Below are 20,322 nucleotides of genomic sequence, written 5' to 3'. Positions count from 1 at the left end.
GTTTTACCAGGAGGACATATTACTTAAGTTATACCTTTAAGCTAAAGGTTCAGGCTACTGTTTGAATTTCATGTTTTGTTGTAGTATTTAGTGTCATCCATTTCCTGAAATTCTTAAATGTATGTTAAGATGTACAAGAAAACAATATGCTATGTTATTGTAGGTTTTAGGCTTAAATACTTTTTTCAAGTTTTCAATTTTTTTTTGCATCAACTGACACCATTCATTAACCCCAACTAATGTTTTCTTTGCATCTTTCTTAGTGTCACTTCCAGATATATCTGGGTTAACTGTGGATGTTCAAGATAATGGCAGTGCAGTTATAAACATACAACCCACGTCACCATTTGACGGTTCGATTGAAATTGCTTTATTACCACCAATAACAACCGATTTAACTAGCAAGGTATGTTCCATGGCTGTTTGACGTTCTGCCTAAGAATGTGACGTGCCTAATAAACGTTCATTATATTGCTTTCGGTGTTTCAGTGAACCCGCTTTCGATGTTTACTTGAAGTATTTATTTATCATGTTTATGTTAAAATAACAAGTTATCAAGTGAGCTCGTTATTTCATATCAAGTTATTTCATACTACGCAGATTTACACGATTGCGTCGAATGAAACTCAACTTCACATTCCTGAAAGCGACTTAGCTCCAGGTGTCGAGTACACAGTCACGGCACGGACTAGGGCTGGAAATGCTTCTGGAAACGAAGTCGATGTGACTTTCTGTGCACGTAAGACCCCCGTATTGTAACATGTTAGATTTAGTTTTAGTGTTTTTCTATCTCATGAAAATTACAACAGTTTCAACGAAAGTCTGTTTATGATGATTCTAACCAATATATTAGGCATATGGTAGCGCTTTATTGTTAAACCATATAGCATACTGTTAATGTGGTTTTCGTTTCAATGGTCGAATATTTCCCTATATTTCAGGCCCGTCCGCTGTCCGTATATACAACGTTACCCTCGACCCCAGCTTTCTTGCAGCTGTAACTTTTGAACCTGGACCAGGCACCGTGACGTCATTCGTTGGTTATGTCACATTGGAAGACGAACTTGGTGTTGTTGTGGCAAATGCTACAGCAGAATATTTAGGGGAAAGCATCTCGCAGATGAATTTTACAGCTTCTTTGCTGCCGTTACGTAATTACACGGTGACCATTGAAAGTCACAGTTGCGGTCCAATCATTTCCATGACGACTTTCAATTTTGCGACAGGTAGTTACGTGTGCAAGTCTATCTCTGTATAGTCGACGTATCACTGCGTGCAACAAAAGCCGTGCATACGGTCACAGCAAGCGTCACATAACCTACGCTAATGTAGGCTACATTCTTAGATCATAAACTGGTTTTCGATTTTTGCAGCCCTGACCGTTTATACTTTCCATTTCTAGGCTTACCGCTCCCACCACATTCGGTACAGTTTATTCCATTTGGTAGCACCATTCTTTACGTCACCTTTGGTTTGTCTCCGAGTCCGATAGAAATTTACAACATAACTGCCGTTCCACTTATTGGAAACAGGAGTGTCCTGATCGAAAGGACGATCTCAGCTGATGAAAGTAATTTAGTCCAGTTCTTTGAAAGCGAGTTTGTCGCCGGTCAAAGATACAGGTTCCAAGTGGTGGGCAGCTTGCATGGAATACGCACAGAGACAGCCAGATCTTTGCGGGTTTACGAAAACAGTAAGGATTTTTCATTTTACTTGTCAATTGGAAGTTTTTGTCACAAGTTTGTAATCCAGCTGTCCGGCTGGCTAAATCTTGGCTTTTTTATTACAGATCCCAGCCCAGTCAGAAACGCGACCACCAAAGCCAGTGAAGTAGAGCTTAATGTTACATTTTACCCACCTGAGGGCGTCTTTGAATCCATTCACGTTTTCGTAACCGACGCTCGGGATCAGACCAAGAACTTACAAAACTTTACCCTCTGGCCCCAAGACGACGACACGGCTCCTTATGAAGTCACATTTAACTCTTCTGAGCTCCTGCCCGGGATGTCTTGCGTGGTAACAGCATATGCCAGAACGGGCTCTTCGATTGGTGTAGCTACTACTCTTACTACCAGTCTAGGTATATTTTCCGATGTTATTCAAAATAAAGTTAAAGCACCAATAAAATTTATAAAATTATAGGTTTATACAACTCTAATATGGCAAGTGTATTAGTCCTTGAAAATCTGCAAACGTATGAAAAATATTCAGCCTTTACGCCTGCTTAATTTTCTGTCAACTTTCAGTTGTTCCTCGACCAATCAGCAGTGGTACGATTACAGCAACTGACGACGCGGTCGTGCTCGACTTTGGCCCACCACATGCGTCTTACGTGGACGGTTATAACGTCACAGTGGTCAATGAGCAGAACCAAAGCCAAACATTGAAGACAGAATTTATTTCTGCCTCTCCACTTATGCAGTTTACTTTCAACGATAGCTTGATTCCGGGTAGTGCTTACGACATCAGCGTGGCAACAAACATCAGAGGGGTGAATGGACCACCAAGAAGATTTGTCGTCACTTTTGGTAAGTCGCACAAAATTGTAGGCGTTTCCACTCTAATATCCTTCCTTTGCAAAAATGTTTGCGAGACTATAAGGTATGCTGGTGCAGCATATGTGCCATGTGGTGGGTGTGAGATATCATGTCACAATATAATTACGGATGTATTTTACTGCTGTTTTGCAAATTATTATTATAACTTTTTTCCACTTTTCTTTCGGTTCCGATAACCCCCTTTAAAATTTGACGAATTACTTTGAAACTTGGCATTTTGACGGGAAAGTATAGAAACACATTGGTTTTGGAATCGGTCGCGTCACTTCTTTTTCAGGAATTTTCTGCAAAATTGACAATTGACAACAAATCTGCAAATTGACAATTGTAGATTTCTTGACATTTGCTTGAAATGTGATATTTCCTTGAAATTTTGTATGGATGACTTCTGGTGACCAAGGCATGGCTTCAAAAATAATTCATAACAACGCCATGAAGTTTGTCAGTAGTTTTTCAAATTCTTTTTGAACCTTACTCTTAAGTCGTTTTTTTGGTGTGTTGAAACTTTGATCAGTTGTTCATTACTCATCCACCATCTATACAGAATAAAAATTAAGATCATTACTGTTTAATTAGTTGTCACGTGTGGTCAAAATTACTCTACATTGCTGCATAACATATACAGAAGTGCAATAAAAGGTTACGTTACTTTGTCATTAACTCACGTTTGCTTCAGCAAGATTGTTCACTTTTCAAAAGTTCAAACCTTAATATTTTAACCGGTTTTTGCGTTTGCAATCGTCGCCTGAGAAAACTGTGTGATTGTAAACGTTTCTTTTAACAGCACCAGCAATGATCGTTGACGCAGAACCCACTGAAACAACTAAAGATGTAACACTACGATTTACGCCTGGTCCTGGATACGCGGAGAGCTTTAAGTATGTTAAAACTATATATTTTGTGGTATATAGCCTATAAAGTTTTATACTTCTCCGTTTCTTATTAAATTGTTGTATTGATCGAACAGTTGATGACTTTTTATTATGAAATTTTCTAGCTCTTAGTAACGATTCTTCATATTTAGATTAAAGATTGCTCCTAAATCTTCACCAAGCATAATTGTGGACGAATTAGTGGTCAACTTCACTTCAGCAGACCCAGACGGTAACTTTACGGCGATTTTCAACAGAAATCTAACCTTGGGAGAAACATACCTGATATTTGTGGTAACGCAAAGTCACGGCAATGAGTCTGAACCGTTCGTATTGGAAACGACAATACGTAAGTGCTGCATGTTACTATTCTGTCCAGGGGAAATATATCTACAATATGTGTAATCAAATATTTTTTCTACAGTATAAACTTACCACCGGAGCTAAGGGCTTGGTGATTGTATGTTATATTTACCTAGTTTTGTAAAACGGATGACGTAAGGACTGCAAGCTCATTCGCATTTGCTTTTCAGCTTTACCACCAAAAGTTACGTCGCTTGTGGTCAACCATGCGTCCAATGCGTCACTTCGCGTCGTGGTTACACTTGAGAAAGACACTGTTGATTATTACGTCATAAATGTCTATCGGGCTGAGGATAATCGAACCGAGGATGATGTGATAAGGAGCGAAACAATCCCCTTCAACGGATCGGAGGCTTCCGCATCATTCAGTTCTTTAACCCCAGGAGAGAGATATGCGGTGGTGGCATTCACCATGACTGATGACGTGACTGGAGAACCATCTGAGATCATCAACGTCGTTGGTTGGTTGCAAATATGACAACAGACTGTAACAGTTTGCTGTGAACCATATAATTAGTTAATTTGTCACCGAAAAGTTATTGTAGTTTTATCATTTAATAGGCTAATTGTGAAAACCGGAATTTTGGGGATGTGTTTACTTTTATTTTTAATAAACCAAAGTAAATCAGAAAATCACTCAAAGTTGGACTTGGTTGAACCAGTGTTTCGTATCCACAGACCCAGCGTCACCTGTCTTAGTTTCATGGTCTACAACGGCAACAGAAGCGCACATAACCGTCAACCTGAGCTTGGGACGAATCGATCAATATGAAACCCATTTTACTACAGAGCTTAAACCTTTCTTTACGTTTGGCCACAAGGTCTGTATGAAGTGTATAACGCGAATATAAAACCCTGTGTATTGTAATAACGCATGTCTTGTATATGGTTGCATAGCATTTGTTTACTTTTGATAAAGGTCTAGTTAGTTGGTGGTTTGTAGCAGTCCAATGTAATTAGATTATGTTTTATCCGAGTTGATTTTGTCAATTCATAATCACGATTTGTATACGTTGATAGAAAATACCAGTTCAAAATCAGTCAGTGCCGGTGACAATAACCTTCGACGACCCTGAACTAACGCCTTTGTCCACATATACGGCGGAGATTTTTGGTTGGAGTTACGGATCACGGAGCCCAATACCATTATTGGTCAATTTCACTATGGGTAGGAAGATGTGCTATCTTACAACAATAATGCGTACTGTTAGTAGGTTAATTCTCGTTTAATTTTGTATTTGTGCGCCAATCGCTTGTTATTTTATATATAGGTTTGCCACCATACGTGAACACCACGTTAGAGACTGGCCCTGACCACATCATCGTCAGCATACCAGTTAATAATGCGACATTCACCGATGGTTACATACTAACTCAAGGCCGAAGTTCTACAGGAGAACATGCCACAGTAAGTTGCGTTTTAAATAGCTTATGCTAATATTTAGCTAACTATTAAAATAATGATTAAGCTATATTATAAATTAAACGCAATACAATAACTCTTTGTAATTTTGTTGCATTCTAAATGTAGATAGTATGTTATTATAAAACAGCTGTTCAAAATATAATGTTCTTGCTTTTTTAAAATTACTTAACAATCTTGGTATACTTTTAGTGCCAATTAAGTTTTTTAGCAGTTTTTATTACTCAACTAATTTGTTACCTGAGACTATTACAGTAACATGAAGTCCGCACGAGCCTATAGGTTATTGCTTGGTGGTTGAATATCAGCATTTTTTCACATTACAGACTCGGCTTGCGACCCCGTCCTTAGCCGATGAATTCCTTTACAATATTACCTCGCTTGTCCCCGGTGCATTATACAACATCTCTATTGCTGGTATCGTTAAAAATGTGACCGGACCTTTTGCCACGATTTCGCTTGGACCTTGTGAGTCTCTGTCTAGAAAGTCATTCTTGCAAATCAAAATAAATGGTTGAAATGTCGAACTGTGTAGAGTTTATTTTTTAAGGGAGACAATATTAATCCAGTGACGTTTTGCTCAGGAGATAAATTAAATATCATGCAATTTTTTAATCAACTTTTTTAGCTCCTCTACCAGTCACCAATTTAACAGTGCTGCCAGAACCAGACCACATCAGGGTTACATGGACTGGTGTCGAAGGAGTTGTAAAATCATACACAGTGTTTGTGAACTATGTAAGTTGAGTCTATTTATACATTGTTTGCAAACATTTAGCAGATTCATAACCATGCTAATTGCCTATACCATGCCAATTGTGCAAACGTATACTATGCCAATGGCCCTTTCAACATTTACATGGTGTAACATGTATTTTTTTGACGATGTTAATTCGGTGGAATCATTCACGCTAATTTTCAGTTGTTTTTTTTTTACCAGTGAAACTAACATATGATTTCATGTTTCAGCCTGCCGACCCGCCCAGGCGTGTGGGCGAAGAAATAATATCACCATCAGACAACCAGACAGAGTTTTCTGCTTATTTCGAAAAAAATTTAGTGGCTGGACGCACGTATGAAGTTGTAATCTTGACAGCCGGCGAAACTGATACAGAAAGCTTTTCGCCAGTTATACAAACTGTTCTACGTAAGGACATCTTCACGTTTAATAGCTAACTTTTTATATGTACTGGTTTAATTTCTACATAAACTGTATTGAAGTCGAAAATTACACCTTTCTAATATTTACCATAAGTAACGCTGTTTTGAGGTTTACGCATTTACTTCTATTTAAACCATACATACCTTTAGGCAATTTTTTAATGTGTAAAATGTTGCAAAGGTACTCGACAATATCTAGTTTCATACAATTTAACATTAACTTTACATGCTTGTGTCACTTCACAGCTTTCCCACCGGGTGTCGAAGGCTGGAATTTGACCACATCGCCAACAACCATTATACTCGACCTTTTAAAGCCCAATATAACAATAGACGGTTACACAGTAGCTATTGCACCACGCTTCAATACATCAGATATAGTCAAGTAAGATTTTTTGGTGATTTAACAAAACATAACTAGCGCATATAAAAGAGTTTATTATATTTCACTATAAGATGAGTTTCAGTGACGATGTTGTTTAATATTAAATATCCACCAAAGTGCAAAAACGCCAGTTTCAGTGTTTTCACGTTTTTAAGCGTCATTTAACTATTGACTCGTTTTACAGCCAACTGTTGGTGAACGTTTCTGAGAATATGCAAGCTTTCTTCGATAATCTGATCCCTAACACCGAATATACCATCACAGTTTATTCGAAAGTGGGGAGCCTTGAAGGCAACAAAAGCAGCATACTCGCAACTACTGGTAACATTGCTTACTAAGACACTAGCTTAATTTTTTTAATATTGAAGCACCAGTTTATGCGACATATAACTAATAAACCAAAGTCACTTGTGTTAGAAAGTAAAGTTTTACATTCTTTTTCCTCACAACCAGCAGGGTATCTTAAATAGCTCTTCCATAAAATAAAACCAAAACTTTAACTTGCAAATGGTGACAGCATATAAACTTGATTCAATTTTTGCAGATCTGATCCCAGCACCAGTTAACTTAACTGTCACCAGTACCACCCCGGATGGATTTATTCTTTCATTCGATGCTGGAAATAATAATTGGTTTGATGAAATTGATTTATATCAGGTCAGCCATTGACTGCATATGCAGCTCACATAACTACTAACAGTTTTGATTAAAGCCTAACAAAATGCTTAAAAGCAACCTAAGGAAGCCACTGTATATAATAACTATAGCATATGCGTGCGTGAAGTTTCTACGATTAGGCCACTTTGATAGCTCGTTTAAATAAAAGCCTTTGTGATACAGGTCGCTTTGTCCACGGGTGACGTAGAATGGGTAACCTCTGAGCCCTCCACCATGCAGGTTGTCTTTGTTGATCTTGTTCCAGGAGAACAGTACACGGCCATAGTAACTGCCCAAATTGACATATTTGCAAGCGAACCAGTTGCTATTAACATAACAACAGGTGAGATTGACCATTCAGTTAAATTAGTATTATGACACAAGACCTATGCTGTAATGCAATATTGTACAATCATGTATTTTATGGTAAATCTGCCTTTTAATTAAATATAAAAGATATATAAAGTCATATGCGGTAATGTGTTGAATGTGAGGTCTGTTTTAGCTCTGCCAAGGACACCGGCCAATCTCACCGTTGGATCAATCAATTCAACTCGAGCGGTTTTAAACGCAGAACCTTCACCAGATGAAGCAGAGTTCTATCAACTGATAATCCTCAGAAATATCCAACCACCAACCGTTGTAGCGAACGAAACCATTTCCAATGAGAATATCAGCAATCCCATACATGTGGTAGGATTGCAGCCAAATTCACCTTACAGTGCTGGAATATCAGCGGTGATAAAGGGAGTAGAAAGTCCTCCTCTGTCGACTAATTTCACAACAGGTTGGTCACAGTTTCAACATATGTCAAATTGTGGTCTGGATACCGAAAAAATGATGTTATTGAAACAGAATACTATAGGCTACATTGAAATATTGAGTGGAAAATATTCTTGACCACGTTTAAGTGAGAATAAGATTTTAGATAGGAGGTGATCGTGTTATAGGTTTCTACTTTATGTGATATTAGGTATTTTATGTACAAGATATATATTATCATTGAAGCTAAGTGGTTGAGAATTGTATGTTAAATTTGCATTTTTCCATATTTCGTAAAATGGCGACGCTAGTTAGGAATGTAACCTCACTTGCATATGCTTTTCAGCTTTACCGCCAAACGTCACGTCACTTGAAGTCAGCCGTGCGTCCAATGCGTCACTTCACGTCGTGGTTACACTTGAGAAAGACACTGTTGATTATTACGTCATAAATGTCTATCGGGCTGAGGATAATCGAACCGAGGATGATGTGATAAAGAGCGAAACAATCCCCTTCAACGGATCGGAGGCTTCGGCATCGTTCAGTTCTCTAACCCCAGGAGAGAGATATGCGGTGGTGGCATTCACCATGATCGATGACGTGACTGGAGAACCATCTGAGATCATCAACGTCGTTGGTTGGTTGCAAATATGACAACAGATTGTAACAGTTTGCTGTGAACCATATAATTAGTTAATTTGTCACCGAAAAGTTGTTGTAGTTTAATCATTTAATAGACTAATTGTGAAAACCGGAATTGTGGGGATATGTTTACTTTTATTTTTAATAAACCAAAGTAAATCAGAAATTCACTCAAAGTTGGACTTGGTTGAACCAGTGTTTCGTATCCACAGACCCAGCGTCACCTGTCTTAGTTTCATGGTCGACAACGGCAACAGAAGCGCACATAACCGTCAACTTGAGCTTGGGACGAATCGATCAATATGAAACCCATTTTACTACAGAGCTTAAACCTTTCTTTACGTTTGGCCACAAGGTCTGTATGAAGTGTATAACGTGAATACAAAACCCTGTGTTTTACTGTATAGTAGTAAATACCATCATGTATAGTTGTATTACCTTTGTCTACTTTTGATAGGTCTAGTTGGTGGTTTGTTGCAATGCAATTAGATTATGTTTTATCAGAGTTGATTTTTTCATTTCATAATCACGATTTGTATACGTTCGTAGAAAACGCCAGTTCAAAATCAGTCAGTGCCGGTGACAATAACCTTCGACGACCCTGAACTAACGCCTTTGTCCACATATACGGCGGAGATTTTTGGTTGGAGTTACGGATCACGGAGCCCAATACCATTATTGGTCAATTTCACTATGGGTAGGAAGATGTGCTATCTTACAACAATAATGCGTACTGTTAGTAGGTTAATTCTCGTTTAATTTTGTATTTGTGCGCCAATCGCTTGTTATTTTATATATAGGTTTGCCACCATACGTGAACACCACGTTAGAGACTGGCCCTGACCACATCATCGTCAGCATACCAGTTAATAATGCGACATTCACCGATGGTTACATACTAACTCAAGGCCGAAGTTCTACAGGAGAACATGCCACAGTAAGTTGCGTTTTAAATAGCTTATGCTAATATTTAGCTAACTATTAAAATAATGATTAAGCTATATTATAAATTAAACGCAATACAATAACTCTTTGTAATTTTGTTGCATTCTAAATGTAGATGATATGTTATTATAAAACAGCTGTTCAAAATATAATGTTCTTGCTTTTTTAAAATTACTTAACAATCTTGGTATACTTTTAGTGCCAATTAAGTTTTTTAGCAGTTTTTATTACTCAACTAATTTGTTACCTGAGACTATTACAGTAACATGAAGTCCGCACGAGCCTATAGGTTATTGCTTGGTGGTTGAATATCAGCATTTTTTCACATTACAGACTCGGCTTGCGACCCCGTCCTTAGCCGATGAATTCCTTTACAATATTACCTCGCTTGTCCCCGGTGCATTATACAACATCTCTATTGCTGGTATCGTTAAAAATGTGACCGGACCTTTTGCCACGATTTCGCTTGGACCTTGTGAGTCTCTGTCTAGAAAGTCATTCTTGCAAATCAAAATAAATGGTTGAAATGTCGAACTGTGTAGAGTTTATTTTTTAAGGGAGACAATATTAATCCAGTGACGTTTTGCTCAGGAGATAAATTAAATATCATGCAATTTTTTAATCAACTTTTTTAGCTCCTCTACCAGTCACCAATTTAACAGTGCTGCCAGAACCAGACCACATCAGGGTTACATGGACTGGTGTCGAAGGAGTTGTAAAATCATACACAGTGTTTGTGAACTATGTAAGTTGAGTCTATTTATACATTGTTTGCAAACATTTAGCAGATTCATAACCATGCTAATTGCCTATACCATACCAATTGTGCAAACGTATACTATGCCAATGGCCCTTTCAACATTTACATGGTGTAACATGTATTTTTTTGACGATGTTAATTCGGTGGAATCATTCACGCTAATTTTCAGTTGTTTTTTTTTTACCAGTGAAACTAACATATGATTTCATGTTTCAGCCTGCCGACCCGCCCAGGCGTGTGGGCGAAGAAATAATATCACCATCAGACAACCAGACAGAGTTTTCTGCTTATTTCGAAAAAAATTTAGTGGCTGGACGCACGTATGAAGTTGTAATCTTGACAGCCGGCGAAACTGATACAGAAAGCTTTTCGCCAGTTATACAAACTGTTCTACGTAAGGACATCTTCACGTTTAATAGCTAACTTTTTATATGTACTGGTTTAATTTCTACATAAACTGTATTGAAGTCGAAAATTACACCTTTCTAATATTTACCATAAGTAACGCTGTTTTGAGGTTTACGCATTTACTTCTATTTAAACCATACATACCTTTAGGCAATTTTTTAATGTGTAAAATTTTGCAAAGGTACTCGACAATATCTAGTTTCATACAATTTAACATTAACTTTACATGCTTGTGTCACTTCACAGCTTTCCCACCGGGTGTCGAAGGCTGGAATTTGACCACATCGCCAACAACCATTATACTCGACCTTTTAAAGCCCAATATAACAATAGACGGTTACACAGTAGCTATTGCACCACGCTTCAATACATCAGATATAGTCAAGTAAGATTTTTTGGTGATTTAACAAAACATAACTAGTGCATATAAAAGAGTTTATTATATTTCACTATAAGATGAGTTTCAGTGACGATGTTGTTTAATATTAAATATCCACCAAAGTGCAAAAACGCCAGTTTCAGTGTTTTCACGTTTTTAAGCGTCATTTAACTATTGACTCGTTTTACAGCCAACTGTTGGTGAACGTTTCTGAGAATATGCAAGCTTTCTTCGATAATCTGATCCCTAACACCGAATATACCATCACAGTTTATTCGAAAGTGGGGAGCCTTGAAGGCAACAAAAGCAGCATACTCGCAACTACTGGTAACATTGCTTACTAAGACACTAGCTTAATTTTTTTAATATTGAAGCACCAGTTTATGCGACATATAACTAATAAACCAAAGTCACTTGTGTTAGAAAGTAAAGTTTTACATTCTTTTTCCTCACAACCAGCAGGGTATCTTAAATAGCTCTTCCATAAAATAAAACCAAAACTTTAACTTGCAAATGGTGACAGCATATAAACTTGATTCAATTTTTGCAGATCTGATCCCAGCACCAGTTAACTTAACTGTCACCAGTACCACCCCGGATGGATTTATTCTTTCATTCGATGCTGGAAATAATAATTGGTTTGATGAAATTGATTTATATCAGGTCAGCCATTGACTGCATATGCAGCTCACATAACTACTAACAGTTTTGATTAAAGCCTAACAAAATGCTTAAAAGCAACCTAAGGAAGCCACTGTATATAATAACTATAGCATATGCGTGCGTGAAGTTTCTACGATTAGGCCACTTTGATAGCTCGTTTAAATAAAAGCCTTTGTGATACAGGTCGCTTTGTCCACGGGTGACGTAGAATGGGTAACCTCTGAGCCCTCCACCATGCAGGTTGTCTTTGTTGATCTTGTTCCAGGAGAACAGTACACGGCCATAGTAACTGCCCAAATTGACATATTTGCAAGCGAACCAGTTGCTATTAACATAACAACAGGTGAGATTGACCATTCAGTTAAATTAGTATTATGACACAAGACCTATGCTGTAATGCAATATTGTACAATCATGTATTTTATGGTAAATCTGCCTTTTAATTAAATATAAAAGATATATAAAGTCATATGCGGTAATGTGTTGAATGTGAGGTCTGTTTTAGCTCTGCCAAGGACACCGGCCAATCTCACCGTTGGATCAATCAATTCAACTCGAGCGGTTTTAAACGCAGAACCTTCACCAGATGAAGCAGAGTTCTATCAACTGATAATCCTCAGAAATATCCAACCACCAACCGTTGTAGCGAACGAAACCATTTCCAATGAGAATATCAGCAATCCCATACATGTGGTAGGATTGCAGCCAAATTCACCTTACAGTGCTGGAATATCAGCGGTGATAAAGGGAGTAGAAAGTCCTCCTCTGTCGACTAATTTCACAACAGGTTGGTCACAGTTTCAACATATGTCAAATTGTGGTCTGGATACCGAAAAAATGATGTTATTGAAACAGAATACTATAGGCTACATTGAAATATTGAGTGGAAAATATTCTTGACCACGTTTAAGTGAGATTAAGATTTTAGATAGGAGGTGATCGTGTTATAGGTTTCTACTTTATGTGATATTAGATATTTTATGTACAAGATATATATTATCATTGAAGCTAAGTGGTTGAGAATTGTATGTTAAATTTGCATTTTTCCATATTTCGTAAAATGGCGACGCTAGTTAGGAATGTAACCTCACTTGCATATGCTTTTCAGCTTTACCGCCAAACGTCACGTCACTTGAAGTCAGCCGTGCGTCCAATGCGTCACTTCACGTCGTGGTTACACTTGAGAAAGACACTGTTGATTATTACGTCATAAATGTCTATCGGGCTGAGGATAATCGAACCGAGGATGATGTGATAAAGAGCGAAACAATCCCCTTCAACGGATCGGAGGCTTCGGCATCGTTCAGTTCTCTAACCCCAGGAGAGAGATATGCGGTGGTGGCATTCACCATGATCGATGACGTGACTGGAGAACCATCTGAGATCATCAACGTCGTTGGTTGGTTGCAAATATGACAACAGATTGTAACAGTTTGCTGTGAACCATATAATTAGTTAATTTGTCACCGAAAAGTTGTTGTAGTTTAATCATTTAATAGACTAATTGTGAAAACCGGAATTGTGGGGATATGTTTACTTTTACTTTTAATAAACCAAAGTAAATCAGAAATTCACTCAAAGTTGGACTTGGTTGAACCAGTGTTTCGTATCCACAGACCCAGCGTCACCTGTCTTAGTTTCATGGTCGACAACGGCAACAGAAGCGCACATAACCGTCAACTTGAGCTTGGGACGAATCGATCAATATGAAACCCATTTTACTACAGAGCTTAAACCTTTCTTTACGTTTGGCCACAAGGTCTGTATGAAGTGTATAACGTGAATACAAAACCCTGTGTTTTACTGTATAGTAGTAAATACCATCATGTATAGTTGTATTACCTTTGTCTACTTTTGATAGGTCTAGTTGGTGGTTTGTTGCAATGCAATTAGATTATGTTTTATCAGAGTTGATTTTTTCATTTCATAATCACGATTTGTATACGTTCGTAGAAAACGCCAGTTCAAAATCAGTCAGTGCCGGTGACAATAACCTTCGACGACCCTGAACTAACGCCTTTGTCCACATATACGGCGGAGATTTTTGGTTGGAGTTACGGATCACGGAGCCCAATACCATTATTGGTCAATTTCACTATGGGTAGGAAGATGTGCTATCTTACAACAATAATGCGTACTGTTAGTAGGTTAATTCTCGTTTAATTTTGTATTTGTGCGCCAATCGCTTGTTATTTTATATATAGGTTTGCCACCATACGTGAACACCACGTTAGAGACTGGCCCTGACCACATCATCGTCAGCATACCAGTTAATAATGCGACATTCACCGATGGTTACATACTAACTCAAGGCCGAAGTTCTACAGGAGAACATACCACAGTAAGTTTTGGTTTGACAAGAGTGTGGTTTGAAAAACTTGTTCTATAACCTAACATAGTTAAACACCATACTATCTTAATATTTTGCAAATCGGATAAATTTTGATTGTAGATTGTATGTTGACACATAATAGCTTTTTAAGTTAACATGTATATATGCTTTTACGAACGGTAGTTGATAGTTACTGTATCTTAGAATTAGGTATAGCTTTGCAATAGTGTTTATTTCTTTATTAATTGATTACCAAAGAATTTTTTACTTGAACTTATATTAATTGATATAAACATGAAATCCGCACGAGCTCATAAGCTATTCCTTGGTGGCTGAATGTCAGCATTTTTGCACATTACAGACTCGGCTTTCGACCCCTTCCTTAGCTGATGAATTCCTTTACAATATTACCTCGCTTGTCCCCGGTGCATTATACAACATCTCTACTGCTGGTATCATTAAAAACGTGACCGGACCTTTTGCCACGATTTTGCTTGGACCTTGTGAGTCTCTGTCTAGAAAGTCATTCTTGCAAATCAAAATAAAATGTTGAAATGTCGAACTGTGTAGAGTTTCTTTTTTAAGGGAGACAATATGAATTCAGTGACATACTGCTCATGAGATAAGTTAAATATCATGCAATTTTTTGATCAACTTTTTTAGCTCCTCTACCAGTCACCGATTTAACAGTGCTGCCAGAACCAGACCACATCAGGGTTACATGGACTGGTGTCGAAGGAGTTGTAAAATCATACACAGTGTTTGTTAACTATGTAAGTTGACTCGATTTATACATTGTTTGCAAACATTTGGCAGATTCATAACCATGCTAATTGCCTATACCATGCCAATTGTGGAAACGTATACTATGCCAATGGCCCTTTCAACATTTACACGGTGTAACATGTATTTTTGTGACGGTGTTAATTCGGTGGAATCATTCACGCTAATTTTCAGTTGTTTTTTTTACCAGTGAAACTAACATATGCTTTCATGTTTCAGCCTGCCGACCCGCCCAGGCGTGTGGGCGAAGAAACAATATCACCATCAGACAACCAGACAGAGTTTTCTGCTTATTTCGACAAAAATTTAGTGGCTGGACGCACGTATGAAGTTGTAATCTTGACAGCCGGCGAAACTGATACAAAAAGCTTTTCGCCAGTTATACAAACTGTTCTACGTAAGGACATCCTCACATTTAATAGCTAACTTTTTATAAGTACTTGTTTAATTTCTACATAAACTGTATTGAAGTCGAAAATTACACCTTTCTAATACTTACTATAGATAACGCTGCTTTGAGGTTTTCGCATTTACTTCTATTTAAACTTTTCATAGCTTTAGGAAACTTTTTAATGTATAAAATTTTGCAAAGGTACTCGACAATATCTAGTTCTATGCTATTGAACATTAACTTCACATGCTTGTGTCACTTCACAGCTTTCCCACCTGGTGTCGAAGGCTGGAATTTGACCACATCGCCAACAACCATTATACTCGACCTTTTGAAGCCCAATATAACAATAGACGGTTACACTGTAGCTATTGCACCACGCTCCAATACATCAGATATAGTCAAGTAAGATTTTTTGGTGATTTAACAAAAGATAACTAGCGCATATGAAATAGTTTATTATATTTCACTATAAGATGAGTTTCAGTGACGATGTTTTTTAATATTAAAAATCCACCAAAGTAGCTTCAGTGTTTTCACGTTTTTAAGCGTCATTTAACTATTGACTCGTTTTACAGCCAACTGTTGGTGAACGTTTCTGAGAATATGCAAGCTTTCTTCGATAACCTCATCCCTAACACCGAATATACCATCACAGTTTATTCGAAAGTGGGGAGCCTTGAAGGCAACAAAAGCAGCATACTCGCAACTACCGGTAACATTGCTTACTAAGACACTAGCTTAATTATTTTAATATTGAAGCACCAGTTTATGCGACATATAACCAATAAACTAAAGTCACTTGTGTTAGAAAGTAGAGTTTTACATTCTTTTTCCTCACAACCAGCAGGGTATCTTAAATAGCTCTTCCATAAAATAAAACCAAAACTTTAACTTGCAAATGGTGACAACATATAAACTTGATTCAACTTTTGCAGATCTGATCCCAGCACCAGTTAACTTAGCAGTCACCAGCACCACCCCGGATGGGTTTATTCTTTCATTCGATGCTGGAAATAATAATTGGTTTGATGAAATTGATTTATATCAGGTCAGCCATTGACTGCATATGCAGCTCATATAGCTACTAACAGTTTTCATTAAAGCCAAACACAATGTTTAAAAGCAACCTAAGGAAGCCACTGTATACAATAACTATAGCATATGCGTTCGTGAAGTTTCTACGATTAGGCCACTTTGATAGCTCGTTTAAATAAAAGCCTTTGTGATGCAGGTCGCTTTGTCCACGGGTGACGTAGAATGGGTAACCTCTGAGCCCTCCACCATGCAGGTTGTCTTTGTTGATCTTGTTCCAGGAGAACAGTACACGGCCATAGTATCTGCCCAAATTGACATATTTACAAGCGAACCGGTTGCTATTAACATAACAACAGGTGAGATCGTTCATTCAGTTAATCATGTATTATGACACAAGACGTATACTGTAATGCAATATTATACAATCATGTCTTTTATAGTAAATCTGCCTTTTAATTAAATATAAAAGATATATAAAGTCATATGCGGTAATGTGTTGAATGTGATGTCTGTTTTAGCTCTGCCAAGGACACCGGCCAATCTCACCGTTGGATCAATCAATTCAACTCGAGCGATTTTAAACGCAGAACCTTCACCAGATGAAGCAGAGTTCTATCAACTGATAATCCTCAGAAACATCCAACCACCAACCGTTGTAGCGAACGAAACCATTTCCAATGAGAATATCAGCAATCCCATACATGTGGTAGGATTGCAGCCAAATTCACCTTACAGTGCTGGTATAACAACAGTGATAAAGGGAGTAGAAAGTCCACCTCTGTCGACTAACTTCACAACAGGTTGGTCACAATTTCAAACAGAATACCAATTTAAGCTTATTATCAGTTATTCATAGACATGAAAACGTTTAGTTTCTTGCCGCAAGCGGTCGGTGTGGTTTACTGACCTGTTCTAAATACAATTTTCAGTATATTTGCAATTCGACCAACCTGTAGCAGGTACAAGTGGTGCATAATAGTTTAACCATTTTACATACAGGGTTTCTTCCTTATTTTTTTCAGATGAGACACCACCTGCACAAAATATTACACTGATTAACATCGGACACTTCGCTGCTCAAGTTCGGATAACTCCTGCCGCTAATGACGTCGACCTTTATAACGTCACAATAAAACAAGCAAATGATCTTGCTGGTACAGTGCTGGGCTTTGCCACTTTGAATCAATCAGCGGTTGGCGGACCAGTTAGTTTCACAGCCCTAATTCCAAACACTTCGTACACCGTTGAAGTTGTCAGTATTTTGAGTGGAGTCTCTAGCCCACCAGTGTCGACTGTCATTAGAACAACACGTAAGACAATTCTGGCGCTATGATTTTGAACTTGCTTGTGTATAGATTAACTTTCTCTATTTCCGCTGTAACCTTACTAACATGCTCGTCTGTCTAACACAAACCGCAGATATTAACACCAGCATTGCTTCTCCTTACCTGCGCATCGCTTGTAAGTATAATTGCCCTCTTTGATGCCTTTTGCCTCAGTGACTTAAAACGTTTGTATAATTCTGTCACTGCGTTAAAACACCTGTTAACTTTGCGGTTTGTTGACAGCGCTGCATGTTCTAACTGTTGAAGTTGGAAACATCACTGCAGTCACAGCCGATGTTTACTGGAATACCATACCAGGTACGTAAGCAACACGTCATTGTATACTATATGTATCCGTTTCATGCATGTCCCATATACTGTGATGTATATTGTAACTTCTAAGTATAATACGAAGGATAGCAGGTAAAATTTGAAATCTCCGGTTCTGAATTTTTGTAGATGCTGCATCGTATGAAATTGCGTTCAATAGCGTCTATGGCACAGAGATCTTCCGATCAAATACTAACAGGTTTATGAACCCACATCTGGAAGTGGGAACCAATTACACGGTCATAGTCAGAGCTGTAGCAGCTGATAACAAATTACTCACCCTATCACTGGCTGTAGAGTTTTCATCTAGTAAGTGAACGTATCTTTCCTCAAATCGATATTTTACATATTATATCCTGTTCTTCTTGGTATAACAACACGCTAAATATAATTTTGTATTGTCAGTCCCGGAAGACGGTGTTTCAGTTTTGGAGACTTGGGCCAACCCAGTCTCAGCTTACGTCCTCTTCACGCCAATTGACAACAACACAGAGACTTATCGGGTCGATATCGCTACTGTAGCCAACCTCACCAACATCACTGACTCCGTTTACTTGGACTATCTGGGTCCAGATTCGGTTAGTTAAGATACAGGTTTTAGGAATCTGTTGGTGAAATTATTTGCTTCACTTATTGAAGTTATTGTGATTTCGTGTGTTTCAGATCTACAACGGATCTTTCAACGGAACTTTGATGCCCAACACTGATTATAGATTCACCATTACAACTATTTTGATTCATGACGAACCACAAATACGCTTTGCCTACGTCACTACAGGTATCTTGTAACTGACATTTAAAGTTTTTAATTTAATTATTCGTGTTTTCAAAATTTCATTATGTTCTAAAATACAAGAAGGTTTAACGAGTTACGTAATAATTTAAGGGGACTTTGGCAAACCGGACAATGCCAAAGCGTCTAACGTCACGCCAACTGGTTTTGCTTTGGAATGGGACCCTGTTCCTTTTGCACACGTATGGGATAGTAATATTCAATTTTCTTCATTTCTTCAAACATGACTATTTATAAGAAAATTTAAAATTAGATTATGTTGATGGTAGTTGTATGTCGCTTAAAGTATTGTTGTAGATTTAAATTGACAATTACCATTTCGTATAAAATCTCCTGGCTCACAAACACTTGTCATTGCGATCCAGGGATACATCATTGAAGTCTATTATCTTCCGGATCGAATGCGGCGAGGGGCACCTGCAGCAGATGTGGAAGATTTCCACGATCCGAACCTCGTCCTCTACAGAAAATACACAGACATCGAGGAATCCCGCGCAATCCTTGATGATCTTCCTCCAGGAAAAAATTACACTCTTCGTGTTTATGCTCACGTCAATGGTTATGTCTCTGATCATCACGAGCTCTACGAATCAACACGTAAGTTGTGCTCTTACTGTTTATTTCGTATAATCGCATATATCGTAACTACAAAATAGAAGTAACTTATAGTCTAGTTGCTTAGGACTAGATAAAACTGGTGATAGATTTTATTAGTATCATAAACATCACTGGAATGCATTATCAGTGCATTAATCTTTTTTAAAGATTATAGTGAATGTTCGTAGCGTATTGGTTAATTAGATTACAACCATTTTGGTTGTATTTGTTCGTCGTCATTAGCAACATATACATACAAATGCAAATGACTTTTTTACAGTACTGATGAAATATAGGTTGTTTTGAAACGCTTGTTATGCTTTAGCTCCATTACTCAAGCCAACTGTGACGGTGTCGGACACAAAACCAAACTCCATCACTGTTTCCCTTTCACCCTCCAACAGCACTGTGCAGTTTTACCAATTACAAATAGCACCTGCTGACAATGAAACAAACTTCGTAGATTCCATCAAGGTAATATGTTAAAAATAAGTCTGTTTTGTAGCTATCATTTTTTATTACAATTATATCTATGTACAGTTCAGTATTTTGGTTAAAGTTACTTGAAACTTATCGGTGCACTGTGTACAGGTCGCTCCAGACGAATTGGACACAAACGCGACTTTTACTTTCGACACGGACTTGACTCCCGGAACGCGTTACGTCATTACAGCTACAAGCAATTTCAGAAATGCAGCAAGTGACCCTGATGCGACTGAAGGATCGACACGTAAGTTGAAATGAATTATGTCTGA

At 37.9% G+C, this 20,322-nt stretch overlaps 1 protein-coding gene across 1 annotated transcript in view; it reads left to right on the top strand.

Annotated features, from left to right (window-relative positions):
* The window catches only part of LOC143459746 (uncharacterized), a 96,713-nt gene that overhangs the window by 57,568 nt on the left and 18,823 nt on the right, over positions 1 to 20,322 (top strand). Inside the window, exons 96-148 of the mRNA XM_076957008.1 lie at positions 264 to 406; positions 601 to 739; positions 942 to 1,226; positions 1,403 to 1,693; positions 1,790 to 2,080; positions 2,247 to 2,528; positions 3,343 to 3,436; positions 3,583 to 3,779; positions 3,964 to 4,254; positions 4,472 to 4,614; positions 4,814 to 4,961; positions 5,065 to 5,201; positions 5,543 to 5,684; positions 5,845 to 5,954; positions 6,186 to 6,363; positions 6,624 to 6,762; positions 6,947 to 7,083; positions 7,307 to 7,419; positions 7,603 to 7,762; positions 7,925 to 8,206; positions 8,528 to 8,818; positions 9,036 to 9,178; positions 9,373 to 9,520; positions 9,624 to 9,760; positions 10,102 to 10,243; positions 10,404 to 10,513; positions 10,745 to 10,922; positions 11,183 to 11,321; positions 11,506 to 11,642; positions 11,866 to 11,978; positions 12,162 to 12,321; positions 12,484 to 12,765; positions 13,087 to 13,377; positions 13,595 to 13,737; positions 13,932 to 14,079; positions 14,183 to 14,319; positions 14,672 to 14,813; positions 14,974 to 15,083; positions 15,313 to 15,490; positions 15,751 to 15,889; positions 16,063 to 16,199; positions 16,423 to 16,535; positions 16,719 to 16,878; positions 17,041 to 17,322; positions 17,545 to 17,832; positions 18,091 to 18,165; positions 18,307 to 18,486; positions 18,583 to 18,755; positions 18,841 to 18,955; positions 19,064 to 19,152; positions 19,336 to 19,567; positions 19,893 to 20,041; positions 20,159 to 20,297. Of these exons, the coding sequence (XP_076813123.1) occupies positions 264 to 406; positions 601 to 739; positions 942 to 1,226; positions 1,403 to 1,693; positions 1,790 to 2,080; positions 2,247 to 2,528; positions 3,343 to 3,436; positions 3,583 to 3,779; positions 3,964 to 4,254; positions 4,472 to 4,614; positions 4,814 to 4,961; positions 5,065 to 5,201; positions 5,543 to 5,684; positions 5,845 to 5,954; positions 6,186 to 6,363; positions 6,624 to 6,762; positions 6,947 to 7,083; positions 7,307 to 7,419; positions 7,603 to 7,762; positions 7,925 to 8,206; positions 8,528 to 8,818; positions 9,036 to 9,178; positions 9,373 to 9,520; positions 9,624 to 9,760; positions 10,102 to 10,243; positions 10,404 to 10,513; positions 10,745 to 10,922; positions 11,183 to 11,321; positions 11,506 to 11,642; positions 11,866 to 11,978; positions 12,162 to 12,321; positions 12,484 to 12,765; positions 13,087 to 13,377; positions 13,595 to 13,737; positions 13,932 to 14,079; positions 14,183 to 14,319; positions 14,672 to 14,813; positions 14,974 to 15,083; positions 15,313 to 15,490; positions 15,751 to 15,889; positions 16,063 to 16,199; positions 16,423 to 16,535; positions 16,719 to 16,878; positions 17,041 to 17,322; positions 17,545 to 17,832; positions 18,091 to 18,165; positions 18,307 to 18,486; positions 18,583 to 18,755; positions 18,841 to 18,955; positions 19,064 to 19,152; positions 19,336 to 19,567; positions 19,893 to 20,041; positions 20,159 to 20,297 (9,102 nt within the window). The remainder of the gene's footprint in view (positions 1 to 263; positions 407 to 600; positions 740 to 941; positions 1,227 to 1,402; positions 1,694 to 1,789; positions 2,081 to 2,246; positions 2,529 to 3,342; positions 3,437 to 3,582; positions 3,780 to 3,963; positions 4,255 to 4,471; positions 4,615 to 4,813; positions 4,962 to 5,064; positions 5,202 to 5,542; positions 5,685 to 5,844; positions 5,955 to 6,185; positions 6,364 to 6,623; positions 6,763 to 6,946; positions 7,084 to 7,306; positions 7,420 to 7,602; positions 7,763 to 7,924; positions 8,207 to 8,527; positions 8,819 to 9,035; positions 9,179 to 9,372; positions 9,521 to 9,623; positions 9,761 to 10,101; positions 10,244 to 10,403; positions 10,514 to 10,744; positions 10,923 to 11,182; positions 11,322 to 11,505; positions 11,643 to 11,865; positions 11,979 to 12,161; positions 12,322 to 12,483; positions 12,766 to 13,086; positions 13,378 to 13,594; positions 13,738 to 13,931; positions 14,080 to 14,182; positions 14,320 to 14,671; positions 14,814 to 14,973; positions 15,084 to 15,312; positions 15,491 to 15,750; positions 15,890 to 16,062; positions 16,200 to 16,422; positions 16,536 to 16,718; positions 16,879 to 17,040; positions 17,323 to 17,544; positions 17,833 to 18,090; positions 18,166 to 18,306; positions 18,487 to 18,582; positions 18,756 to 18,840; positions 18,956 to 19,063; positions 19,153 to 19,335; positions 19,568 to 19,892; positions 20,042 to 20,158; positions 20,298 to 20,322) is intronic.

Source organism: Clavelina lepadiformis, chromosome 5 (genome assembly GCF_947623445.1).
Source record: "Clavelina lepadiformis chromosome 5, kaClaLepa1.1, whole genome shotgun sequence".
In the NCBI taxonomy this organism is placed as follows: domain Eukaryota; kingdom Metazoa; phylum Chordata; class Ascidiacea; order Aplousobranchia; family Clavelinidae; genus Clavelina; species Clavelina lepadiformis.
Note: the sequence above shows the minus strand (reverse complement) of the source record. Positions and strands in the feature narration are given on the sequence as shown.